This window comes from Hylobates moloch, unplaced genomic scaffold (assembly GCF_009828535.3).
Source record: "Hylobates moloch isolate HMO894 unplaced genomic scaffold, HMol_V3 SCAFFOLD_1323, whole genome shotgun sequence".
NCBI classification, from domain to species: Eukaryota; Metazoa; Chordata; class Mammalia; order Primates; family Hylobatidae; genus Hylobates; species Hylobates moloch.
Window position 1 is genome coordinate 1 of NW_026653598.1, and position 11,914 is coordinate 11,914.

The window sequence follows — 11,914 nt, forward strand, 5'->3', positions numbered from 1 at the left end:
TTGGTCCCCGTCCCCAGGAAGCCGGCAGGAGTCTGGAACTCGCATCTATCGGGCCCTGACCATGCTCGGGGCTGCACCGGCTCAGAGAGAAACCCATCAGTGCAGGCACCGGTGCTTGACGGTCAGCTTGGGCCTGGGGTCCTGACCTTGCACCCGGGCTCTGAGAGGGAGAACTGTGGCGTCCATTCAGCCAAGGCCGGACAGCTCAGCTGCCAGCCCCCTCTGCCTGGAGCCTGGGCCACCTTCCGGCAGCCCTCGTTTTCCGCAGAGGTCGGAAGCCAGGCAGGAAGACCTAAGAGAGGCTGTTGAGGCCCCAAGGAGGGAGGAAGCCCATCCCTGCCCTGAGGGCCTGACCCCAGGCCAGGTCTCAAGAGAGGCTGGAAGCCAGAGGCCTGAGGCCAGTCCCGGTGCTGACGCGTATGTGGTCCAGCTGGGGCCCTGCCAGGTGTGGCCAGTGGTGAGGCCAGAGGTCACCGGGCTGGGAGGGGGGTGCATCTTCAAGCCACACCTCCCCAGACCAGCCTCCCTCCCTCCCCACCCATGCTGCTGTGGGGTCCTTGTGGGCAAGGACCCACAAGGGTCCTGGGAGGACAGGAGGATGGGGTTGGGTGGTGACGCCAGCTTCAAGAAGCAGCACTTAGTCGCTGGTCTGTGCTGCCAGGACCCCGGGCCACCGGTCTTCCTGCTCCCGCCACTCCTCCCACCGCCTGAACTTGCGCTGAGATCCTGCACCCAACCAGCTGATGCCTGAGTGGGAAAGGATTCTAGGGCCAGATCCGTGCTGGCCTGGCCAAGACGCTTTTGGAACCACTCTGCTGTCCCGCGCTGTCTCTGCTGGAGCCTCCTTGCTCCCGCCCCTTTGCAAGTGTCTGACCTGCATCCCACTACTCCCGCTCCCTGTCCCTCTGCCTTTCTGAGAGCTGTGCTCCCACGGTCTCCCTTCTCTCCTCACAGCCACCAGCACGTCCCCCGTCCCCATGTCCAGGTCAGCCCTCAAGGGAATCTGAACTCCACAACCAGAAGCCACACAGAACTCGCTCAAATGTCCCCCTCCCAGGACACCGACTCCCAGAGGACCCAGAACCAGACCTTCTGGCCCAAGGAATGGGATGATGTCAGGGCTCCAGGTGGAGACGAGGAAGGCACATGGGGACTCCCAGGCCCAGACTCATGCCTTGCCCACCCCCAGGAGACGGAGTTTCAGAAGCATACCTGGGCCAAGTCTAAAAATCGGTTGGGGACTTTATTGTGATGGTGGCAGGTCCACCAGCAGATACAAATGTGGGGTGCTGAGAGTGGCAACACAGGCCACCCCAAACCACCTTCACTCCCTCCCCTGTCCTCAGCCAGTACAGAAACCAAATGTAGCCCCAGCCCTAGACTCCAGCCCAGGCAGAGTCCAAGGGAGGGGTGTCAGGGTCCGAAGTCACAGGGAGCCCAGTGACTGTCAAGGTGGCTGAGAGCAAGGCTAGGGTAGGGATGGAGCAGAGAAAGGGCAGGGGGTGCAGCCCCAGATGGCCCAAAGCAGCACAGAGGGGCAAGGGCTGGCATTCACCAAGTCACCAGGTCCCTGGGGAGAACAGATGGTGCCTGGAGTCCTGCACGGTGGTACAGGCGGAGGAGCCCTCGGGAGCTCTCAGTGGCAGGCAGCACCCCAGGAGGAGTGGGACTCCTGCCCTGAGGCTGATCCCACCTTCAAGGCTGCCAAGTTCTCATGGGAGTGTCCTCCTCCGGGAACGTCTCCCAGCCCCCCGTGAGGCAGAGCCCAAGAAGAGTGGGACTCCTGCCCTAAGGCTGACCCCAGTTTTGGGGCTGCCAGGTCCTGATGGGAGTGTCCTCCAGGAATGTCTTCAAGCCCCCAGTGGGCAGAGCCCAGAAGGGTCTGAGGGCATGATGGGCATCAGTGGGATTTTGGTTGTGCCAGGGGTGGGCAGGGCCACCAGTGAGCAAAGGCTGAAGGGGTGGGGGCTATGCTGCCACCACGCCCCTGCGAGAGGGGTGTGGAGGCGGCCTCTGCGTACGCCCAGGCCAAATTCCAGGAAAGCGGGACCGGCCGCTGGAAGGGGGGTGAGCCCGGGAGCATCAGGAGACGCCCCGAGGGGCACAGACAGGAGAGGTGCAGCTGCTGGCCCAGCCAGGAGCCCAGGGCCTCCCTATTTGCAGTTCTCCTTCCGGAACCCTGGAAGCCAAGGGTGCCAACGGGTCGGCGTCTGTTGTCCACCCTCATCACAGTAGGAGACGCAGGGCAGACCCCCAGGGATTTCTTTTTTTTTTTTTTTTTTTGAGACGGAGTCTCGCTCTGTCACCCAGACTGGAGTGCAGTGGCGCGATCTCGGCTCACTGCAAGCTCCGCCTCCCGGGTTCACGCCATTCTCCTGCCTCAGCCTCTCCAAGTAGCTGGGACTACAGGCACCCGCCACCACGCCCGGCTAATTTTTTTGTATTTTTAGTAGAGACAGGGTTTCACCGTGGTCTCGATCTCCTGACCTCGTGATCTGCCTGCCTCGGCCTCCCAAAGTGCTGGGATTACAAGCGTGAGCCACCACGCCCGGCTCTCCCCAGGGATTTCTGAGCCTGAGGTGGCAGGGGCCCCAGGCCTGGCTGGTGCCTGCCCTCGGCGGTCCCGGGTGAAGTGGAATGGGGACAGGCAGGGCTCTGAGATGGGCTGAGTTCGCCCCCGCCACTCACCTTTGTCTAGGTCGATGTACTTAGCAGGCAGGGGGCTGTGGGCCAGCTCCGTCCTCTCCTTCAAGATGTTGTTTTTGTAATCTGCGGGAGGAGAGCAGGCTGAGGTCCCCCCTCCCAGGATGCACTTCCCAGCCCCGGCCTGGGAGCTGCGCCTGTGCTCTCGTGTCCCAGCAACTGCCTCACCTAGCTGGATGTCCTCACTCCTGTAAAGCATCTGGTCCCCTGCAGCCACAGCGAACTCCGCCAAGTTCACATCCTTCCTGGATGGCGAGAGTGGGAGAAGGTTACAGCTGGGTGGGGTGAAGGGGGCCCTGGTCCCCAGGAGGGCCGGGAGGGGGGCACTCACCCCTTTGACTTTCCCGACTTCTGGTCCGAGTATTCGTAGCCTGGGAAGGAGACTCACGTTGGGGGCAGTGCCGCCCCTTCCGCAGGTCCCCCAGCCCAGAGGACCGCCCTCCCGCCCACCTCAGTCTCCTGGGGCCGCTGGCTCTGCCGGGGCAGCCTCACCTCCGCGGCGCCTGCGGGCGGCCAGGAGGACAGTGACCAGCAGCAGGATGAAGAGCAGCAGCGTGGCCAGCACGTAGCCCAGCTGCTGGAAGAAGTGGGCTCGGCTCTCGGGGACGATGACGTTGATGACGTTGTGGCCGCGTGCCAGAGTAGGGTCTGCGGGGGACGGGGCGGCGTCAGGTACCAGCAAGACTTGCGCCCCGACCCGGGCCACGGCCCCCGCTGGGGTGGGCTCCCGCCTTCCCGAGTCCCAGGGAGGCCTCCTTCACCTGGACCTGGGGCGCCGCTGTGGCTGGAGCCGTTGCCCGGAGAGCCCCGGGGGGGCGGCTCCGCGTGGGGTTCGGCGACTGTCAGGTGGAAGACGCGGCGTTCGTGCAGGCCGCAGTAGTGGTGGTGCAGGTGGCAGGAGTAGGTGCCCTCGTCGGCGGCCTCCAGCGGCTCGATACGCAGCGAGAAGTCACCGCGCTCAAAGGCGTCCGCGCCCACGGCCACGCGGTCGCGCAGAAAAAGGGGCCCGTAGGCACGGCGCTCGCCCGACGCGTACAGGTCCAGCAGGCGGTCCGCGCGGTCGTGCGGGACCCCGGGCGGCTGCCGGTCCCAGTGCACCACCTGTTGAGCCTCCTCCACGTGCCGGTCAGTCCACACATGCCCGCGGTTCACGCAGGTCAGGAGCGCGGGCGCGCCGCGCGCCACCGCCAGCACCTCCTTCTCACCGTCCCAGTAGGCGGGGGTGGCCGGGGCTGCGGAGGGGGCGCGGTCAGCGGCGCGGGGGTTGAGGGTCCAGGGGCAGGAGCTGGGGGTCGTGGGGGAGGGTTAGCACTCACGGCCGTCGGTGACCTCCAGGCGGACGGCCAGGCTCTCGTAGAGGTGGCAGTAGTGGTGGTGCAGGTTGCAGGTGTACAGCCCCGCGTCCGTCTCCTCCACCGCTGCGCACCCAGGAGGAAGCCGCGCGTGAGCCTCGCGGTGCCCCCGTCCCCGCGGCCCCGGACCCCTGCCCCGACCCCACGGCCCCGGTCCCCGCACCGCGGATGAGCAGCGAGAAGTTGCCGTCGTCGAAGGCCGAGTCCGAGAGCTCCAGGCGGCCGCGGTCCCGCGCCTCGTACACGCGCTGCTCGCCCGCCGAGTACAAGTCCAGCAGGCGCCGCGCGGGGCCGCCCCCGGGGCCGCGCAGGTCCCAGTGGAGCACGCGCTGGCGGTCGTGCAGCCGGTCCTGGGTCCACACCATGCGCGGGCTCTGGCAGCGCAGCACCGCCCGGGCGCCCGCCGCCCAGCTCACCGCGGACTCGGACACCACGGAGCTGCCAGCAGCGGCGGGCACCGAGGACCCTGGTGGGGGAGGGGAAGTCCCCTGAGGGCCCAGGTGGGGGAAGGGGAGTCATTGGGGAGGGGCGGGTCCCCCGAGGGCCCTGGTGGGGGAAGGGAAGTCATTGGTGGAGAGGGGGGCCCCCAAGGTCTCTGGTGGGGGAGGGGAGTCAGTAGGGGAGGGGTGGGCCCCCGAGGGCTCTGGTTGGGGGAGTCAGTGGGGGAGGGGCAGGGCCCTGGTGGGGGAGGGGCGGGACCAGAGAGCCCTAGTAGGGGAGGGGAAGTCCGTGGGGTGGAGCAGGCCCCCGAGGGCCTGGGTAGGGGAGGGGGAGTCACTGGCGGAGGGTTGGACTTTGATGGTCCTGATGGGGGAGGGTGAATCAGTGGGGGAGGGGCAGGCTGTGAGGACCCTGGTGGGGGAGGAGGAGTAACTAGGGGAGGGGCATGCCCCAAGGACTCTGGTGGGGTTGGGGGTGTCTGTGGGGGGATGTGGGCCCCCAAGACCCCTCCTGGTGGGGGAGATTCTGTGGGGGAGGGGCATGCCCCCTAGGGCCCATGTGAGGGAAGGGGAATCATTGGGGGAGGGGTGGGCCCCCGAGGGCCCTGGCAGGGGAGGGGGAGTCTGTGGGGGAGGGGAAGTCAGTGGGGGAGAGGCTGGGCCCGAGGACCCTAGTAGGGGATGGGGAGTCCATGGGGGAGTGGTGGGCCCCGAGGGCCCTGATGGGGAAGGGACTCAGTATGGGAGGGGCAGGCCCCCGAGAAGGCCTTGGTTGGGGAAGGGGAGTCAGTGGGGGAGGGGCGGGGCCGTGGTGGCGGAGGGGGCATCTGTGGGGGAGGTGTGGGCCCCCGAGGCCCCTGGTGGGTGTGGGGGAGTCTGTGGGGGGAGGGCCCTGGTGGAGGAAGAGGAGTAATTGGGGGAGGGATCGCCCCCCCCAGGCCCTGGTGGGGGAGGGGGAGTTATGGGCAAGGGGAGGTGCCCAAGTGTCCTGATGATCCAGGAGGAGTCAGTGGGTGAGACGCACGGTCCAAGGACACTAGTGGGTGATGGGGAGTCTGTGGGGGAGTGGTGGGGTCCAAGGGCCCTGATGGGGAAGGGGACTCAGTGGGGGAGGGGCAGGTCCCCAGAAGGCCCTGGTTGGGGAAGGGGAGTCAGTGGTGGAGGGGTGGGGCCCTGGTGGCGGAGGGGGCTTCTGTGGGGGAGGTGTGGGCCCCCGAGGCCCCTGGTGGGTGTGGGGGAGTCTGTGGGGGAGAGCCAGGCCCCCAAGGGCCCTGGTTGGGGAAGAGAAGTCATTGGGAGAGGGGTCACCCCCCAAGGGCCCTGATGGGGGAGGGGGAGTTTTGGGCGTGGGGAGGTGCCCAAGGGTCCTGATGATAGAGGGGGAGTCAGTGGGGGAGGGGCAGGACCCGAGGACCCCCGCAGGGTGGGCCTGGCAAGATAGGAGGGGCTGAGGGGGAGTGGGGGTGGGCAGCTGGGGCTGGGATCACTAACCTGAGTGCAGAAGGACAGCAGAGCCTGGAAGGAGAGGAGTGAGCTGGAGAGGACACCCACAGCCCCACCCAGCCCCGGGACCCCCCACTTGGCCCTCAGAGTCCCTCCTGTAGTCCTGGACAAAGTGGGTGCTGTGAGACCCACTTCGGTGCAGGGAGGGTGCCTCTCACACAGACCTACATAGCCCTCCTTGCCACCGTGCTGGGCTTTGGACGGCACCTGCCCTTGGGGAGTGGGGAAGCCGGGGTGTGGGTGTGGGCCAGGGCCAGGCTCCAAGCCAGCCGGTTCTGGGGTGTGTGCTTGTCACCGGGGCCACTCCACCTGGCTGCAGCCAAGTCACCCAGAGCATCAACGAGGCTGGATCTGTGGGATTCCCCACCCTCCCTCCAGGGTCCTTGGACCCTCAGACGCTGGGGACCCCACACCGCACCTAAGACTCAGCGCAGCCCCTGAGGTGCTTCCACAGGGCAGAGGCCTGAAGGCTGAATGTGGGTCGTGACCCCGGCCACCACCCCAGAGGCCCGTGTTCCTGCTTGCAGGGAACTCTGATCATCTTAGGCTGCCTCAGCACCCACTTGGAGTCTAGGCTGGACTTTCTCTGAGTGGAAGCGGGACTGTCATCCAGGACAGTTTCCAGTTCACATCCACCTTCCTCGAGCTGACCGACCCGGACGCCCACCCTACGCACTATCCCCTGGTGACCACCCCCTGTGTCCCCACAGACCCCACGCCCCACATGGATTGTGCAGCCGAACTGTGGAGTGTTCCCCCGCCCCCCGCCCGCAGTCAGCATGGCCCCACGGGGCTCGTGCCGTTTGCCTTAAACCCACCAGTTAAAACTCCCCCACCAGGTGCGGTGGCTCACACCTGTAATCCCAGCACTTTGGGAGGCCAAGGCAGGTGGATCACCTGAGGTCAGGAGTTGAAGACCAGCCTGGCCAACATGGTGAAACCCAGTCTCTACTAAAAATATAAAAATCAGCCAGGCATGGTGGTGGTGGGTGCCTATAGTCACAGCTACTCGGGAGGCCGAGGCAAAAAAATCACTTGAACCCGGGAGGTGGAGGTTGCAGTGGAGGCCAAGATCACGCCACTGCACTGCAGCCTCCTTGGCGAGAGAGAAACTGCGTCCAAAACAAAAATTCCCTGAGGGAAACCTGTATGCAGAACGCCCTGATCCCAATAAAGGGTTGGCCTGGGGGTCCCTGTCTCTCTCCACTTTCCCTGGCCTCCCAGCAGTCTGTGCACCCCAGGACCCGTGGGTGATAAAAGCTGTTTCTATCCTGTGTCTCTTGATCACTGGGGGCTGCTCTCCCTCCCATAGATCCTACATGAAAACTGCCCCAGATATGTGGCCGAGAGCCTGGGAGCTTCCCAGAGGAATGTGCCCAGTCAGCGGCCAGCCCAGGCCTGGGAGCGGGGGCTGGAACAGACCCCACAGTTCTCAGGTCCCCCTCAATCACTGACCCACTCCCTAAACGGAGCCCCAGAAAGAGAGGGTGCAGGAGGGGCCCTGAGGGAGATGCCACCATGCCCGGGCCCCCAGCCCTTCTTGGCCCTCTGGGCTCCAACTCCCTAGGAGGGGAGGCTGGCCAAAGTCTAACTGAAGACGTCACACCCTCCGGCAGGCGGCTCTCCCGAGCGCCCCCAGACCCATCCTCTTCCCTGGTGGGACCTTCCCACTCCTCCTGGCCCAAGCTCAGACAGGCGGTTTTGTCCGAAACGGACTCGCGCAGCTCCACGTGCTGCCCCCCACCCGCCTCCCAGGGCCCCACACTCACTCTGCAGAAGCACAAGTTTCCAAAGCAGGATTCGGGATGGCAGCGCCATGGCCCCCGCCCAGCCCCAGGCTTTGTCCCACTCGGCTCTAAGTCTCTCTCCAGAAAAACAGCCCTACCCCCTCCCCTTCCTTAGCACCCGCGGTGACATCACGGAGCCCTGGGCCTGTCTACGGTCTGGGGACCGCCCCCTCTGGCTCCTCCCGGGCCCCTTGGCCTCCCCCATCCTTGCTGGCCTGCTGGGGAGGGGCAGTGTGGGAGCAGAGGCCCAGCCCCTCACCGGTCAGGCCTGGGGAGGCGGTGGTGACCCCACCCTTGGAGGGACAAGAAGGTCCGAGGGCGTGGGCCCGACACCACGTGAGCGTGTCTCACATCTGGAGACCTTCCGGGCCTGTGGCGCAGGGTTGGGACTGTTGGGTGAGTGGCCCCTTGGCCCCACCTCTGGCCTCCCCCCACGTGAGCCACCTCAGGGCAGGGTCCTCCCCTCAGTCTGCTCCAGGCCCCAGAAAGGCCTCCCAGCGCTGAGACCGCCCCCACCCACAGTGCACCCTGGTACCCTCCTTCAGACCAGGTGGCCCTTCCAGCTCCAACCCTTGGCCGCGCATGACCTTAGTACCCGCCTCCTCTGGGGGCCACGGTGGGTTCCCTTGGGACAGGATGATGGACGATGCCGGTCACTAGTCCCCTTTACAACCTGGAGACTCAGCCAGGGACGGGGGCCCTGAGCACTGGGAGGCCTGGGGGTGCTGCGGTGAGCAGACCTCTCCCCTGCTGGCCCCGTCCCCTGGGGCTGCCCACCTTTAAGGGCACAGCCTGGTGTCCCTGAAACCAGGTGCTGGGTTACAAGGCTCCTGGAGAAAGGGGAGAGTGGGACCCCTGCCACGGAAGGCACAAATTTGAAACTGTGGGAAAACTTACAAAGTCACATAAACAAATGCAAAATAACAGAGCCTGCACTGTGTACCAAACCCAACTCCTTCTAATTAAGCAAACCTCAAGAAAAAAATCTGAACAACCACAACCACAAGAAACCCTCAATGCATAGTTCAGCCCGCCCACTTGGAGTGAGCTCTCCTTACAGGCCCCGAGGGCCACGGGTGGGTGGGGGGCTCACTCCTGAACCCTGCTCTGGTCCCCAAGTCCTCAGACAGCGGGAAGCCCAGTGCAGATCAGAGTCTTGGTCTCAGGGCGAGGGGAGGGGGACCTGCTGCTGCTCCAGTGAGAGGACACGGACTGGCACAAGGACAGAAGACCCCACCCTACCCCGGCCCGGTCAGACCCATTTCCTCAGCAGGGCCCTGGCCCAGGCTGCGGCCTTTCCAAACTGGCTTCAGGGCTGAACACATCCCGCCACCCCCACTCCCTCCCTGGGCCTTTCATTCTGGAAAAACAAGCCCCACCTGGCTGGCCTCTCCTCCTGTTTTTCCAACTGGTTTGAATTAGTGCTGGCAGCTGCCCGCCCGCCCATGTCTGTCTCCATCGCACACTCTGGGACCTTGGCCTCTGCAGTCTCCGGCTCCTTCTCTGGCTCCTTCTTTCACTCTCCCCATTCCCTCTCTCCCCGTGGAGGGAGGATGGACAGCAGTTTGGTGGGGGGACAGGGTTGGCCCTCGGGTCTGGGCGGGCCCGGCTCCAGGTGCAGGGCTGAGAGGGGTGCCTGGTCTGCGCTACAGCCTCAGGCCAGGGCTCGCCACACTCCGAAGGGCCATCCCTCTCCAGGCAGTGGCCTCCAGCCACACTTTCGGGGGCCCAGCCAGCTGAGATGCAGGCCAGAGGCTGTCGTCTGAGAGGGCCCTGACCTCTGAGAGGGCCACCTGGGGGCAGTTGACCCCCCTGGGGCCCTCGGCAAGGAGCAAAAGGCCAAGGAGGCCACCAGGCCCCTTCCCTGACCCTCCCTGTCTGGCCCTCAGCAGGAAACAGCCATAGAGGAGAGCAGGCCTGGCAGTGACCAGGTCACCTGCTCCTCCCAGGGCCACTGACCTGTGCCTCTTCTGCCCCTTCCTGGGCTGGTACTGTGGGGCCTCTGCTCGCTCGGGGGCGGGGGGGTCTGCAGAGCTGTGGGTGTGTGATTTAATTCCCAGCATGGCCTGGCATTTTTCTCCCTCTGGGAAGAGGACAAACCAGGACAAAGCCACTGGCATCACTGTGCTCTGGCTAAGCCCCCAGCCAAGCCAGCGCCCTGGACCCTCCTCCTACCGCCCCTCCGGGGACTGGGGTGGAACAAGATGGGTCAGCTGGCCCCACGGCCCGCACTGAGGATCTGATCTTGGCTGCCATTCCTGGTGACTCGGACATTCCAGGCAGCCCGGCTCATTGGGAAGAAAAACCACAGGCACTCAGAGCCACAAGCAGCACAGCCAAGCCCATATTCACTCCCATGAGCGTGCACACACAGACACATGCACACACACATGAAGACACACACGGAGACACACACAGACACATGGAAACACACAGACACAGGTCCACACGCAGACACACATGGAAAACACACACAGAGACACGGACCTGTGGCCGTGCAGCAGATCATCGATGGGTGAAGAGTCCCACTTCCTGTCATTCAGAAGCGTTTGCTGAGCACCTCCTGGGTGCCAGGCTTGCTGGGCACTGGAGACTCAGCACTAAGCTGGGTGCTGGCCGCAGCCCTCTTGGACCCCAGCCTCCTGGACTACGCTGAATGTGGTGGAGGGAATGAGACAGGGTGGGGGGCACCCAGGCTGGAGCGGTGAGGACGGACAGACCCAAGGGAGCAACCTCTGTGACAGCAAATGCCAGGCGAGACCTGAGGACGTGGCTTCCAGGCGCGGCCAGCGGCAGGGCTGCCAGGAGTGGTCTTGGGACACCAGGGACCCTGTGTGTGTGGTAGGGGGGCCACTGCTGACACCAACACAGACAGGGTTAGGCTCCATGACAAACCGTATTCGCTGCCACCGCACCCGCCGCACACATTGGAAGCGTTAGCGCAGTTTTCCCTGCGTGGGGCTGCGTCTCCTACCCAGGCTGAGTTTCTCCCCTCTAAAAGGAAACACCGCCAGCCTTCTTTCTCCTACGGCCTTTGGATTCTGAAAACTCGCTGTAGGAAGGGACGTGAGGCTCCGGCGCCAGGAACCCCTGCAGGCTAAGATGGTGTTGGCCAATCACATCCAGTCACTCTCCTGGGAAAGTCACTTTTATGAAGACAGCCTGCCAAGGGGGTCTCAAGATATATTGAGGTTTTGGTTAGTTATGTATGCTGACTAAATTTACAAATAAACTTGTTTATCAATAACAAAAAAAATGTGTTAATCCCTTATAGCCGCTTGTGGTGACTGTTCCCAGCCATGTCCCTGGCTGACTGTTTTCCGGCTGATCCTGACCGGCGTCCCCGGCAGCTGTGGCCTGCATGCGTGTTGGTCCCTCCTCCTGCAGCCCCGAGGAGGCAGGGCTGTCTGTGGATCCCAGATCCCTTGTCGGAAGGCCGGAAGAGGAGAGCTGCCCTCCACCACCACTGTCTCCTCCTCCTGGACAACAGAGACCACTGCTGAGATGGGGTGAAGGATAATTGTTGCACTGAGACATTGTGATTCAAAAATACAAGCAAGAAGGTTTGAAAATACAGAAACATTTCACGAACCATCTGCCTCCTCTCGAATAGTATCTGGCTTGTTCTAAACATGCGAATGCAGTGAGACCGGCTGCCTGGCACACACACATCGCCCGGAACTACCACCTGGCACACACACATCGCCCTGGAATCACGACCTTAGTCCCCAGGGCCACCTTCTGTAATTTTTTTTTTTTTTTTTTTTAAGCCACAGAGTCTCAGCCAAGCAAGGTGGTTCACAACTGTAATCCCAGCACTTTGGGAAGCCGAGGTGGGTGGATCACCTGAGGCCAGGAGTTCAAGACCATCCTGGCCAACATAGTGAAACCCTGTCTTTACCAAAAATACAAAAAATTGCCGGGCGTGGTGGCTCACGCTTGTAATCCCAGCACTTTGGGAGGCCGAGGCGGGCGGATCACGAGGTCAGGAGATCGAGACCACGGTGAAACCCCGTCTCTACTAAAAATACAAAAAATTAGCCGGGCGTGGTGGCGGGCGCCTGTAGTCCCAGCTACTCGGAGAGGCTGAGGCAGGAGAATGGCGTGAACCCGGGAGGTGGAGCTTGCA

General features: G+C 63.8%; 1 protein-coding gene across 1 annotated transcript; it reads right to left on the reverse strand.

The window, feature by feature from the left end:
- Positions 1-1,606: 1,606 nt before the first annotated feature.
- Positions 1,607-8,004, reverse strand: MXRA8 (matrix remodeling associated 8). Its single transcript, XM_032147960.2, has 10 exons — positions 7,768-8,004; positions 5,987-6,010; positions 4,219-4,521; positions 4,020-4,121; positions 3,465-3,935; positions 3,196-3,351; positions 3,035-3,074; positions 2,872-2,948; positions 2,689-2,769; positions 1,607-2,179 (listed from the first exon to the last, which is right to left on the reverse strand). Exons 1-10 carry the CDS (start codon positions 7,814-7,816, stop codon positions 2,154-2,156), a joined length of 1,329 nt encoding a protein of 442 aa, XP_032003851.1. The 5' UTR covers positions 7,817-8,004; the 3' UTR covers positions 1,607-2,153.
- Positions 8,005-11,914: the final 3,910 nt, after the last annotated feature.

Bases quoted from the DNA above. Each gene is read 5' to 3' on its own strand.
- MXRA8 (XM_032147960.2), bottom strand. From the start codon at position 7,816: ATGGCGCTGCCATCCCGAATCCTGCTTTGGAAACTTGTGCTTCTGCAG. The intron at 3,936-4,019 runs GTGAGTGCTAAC...CCCCCTCCGCAG, and splicing joins CCTGGAGGTCACCGACGGCC to CCCCGGCCACCCCCGCCTAC. The intron at 3,352-3,464 runs GTGAAGGAGGCC...CGTCCCCCGCAG, and splicing joins CAGCGGCGCCCCAGGTCCAG to ACCCTACTCTGGCACGCGGC.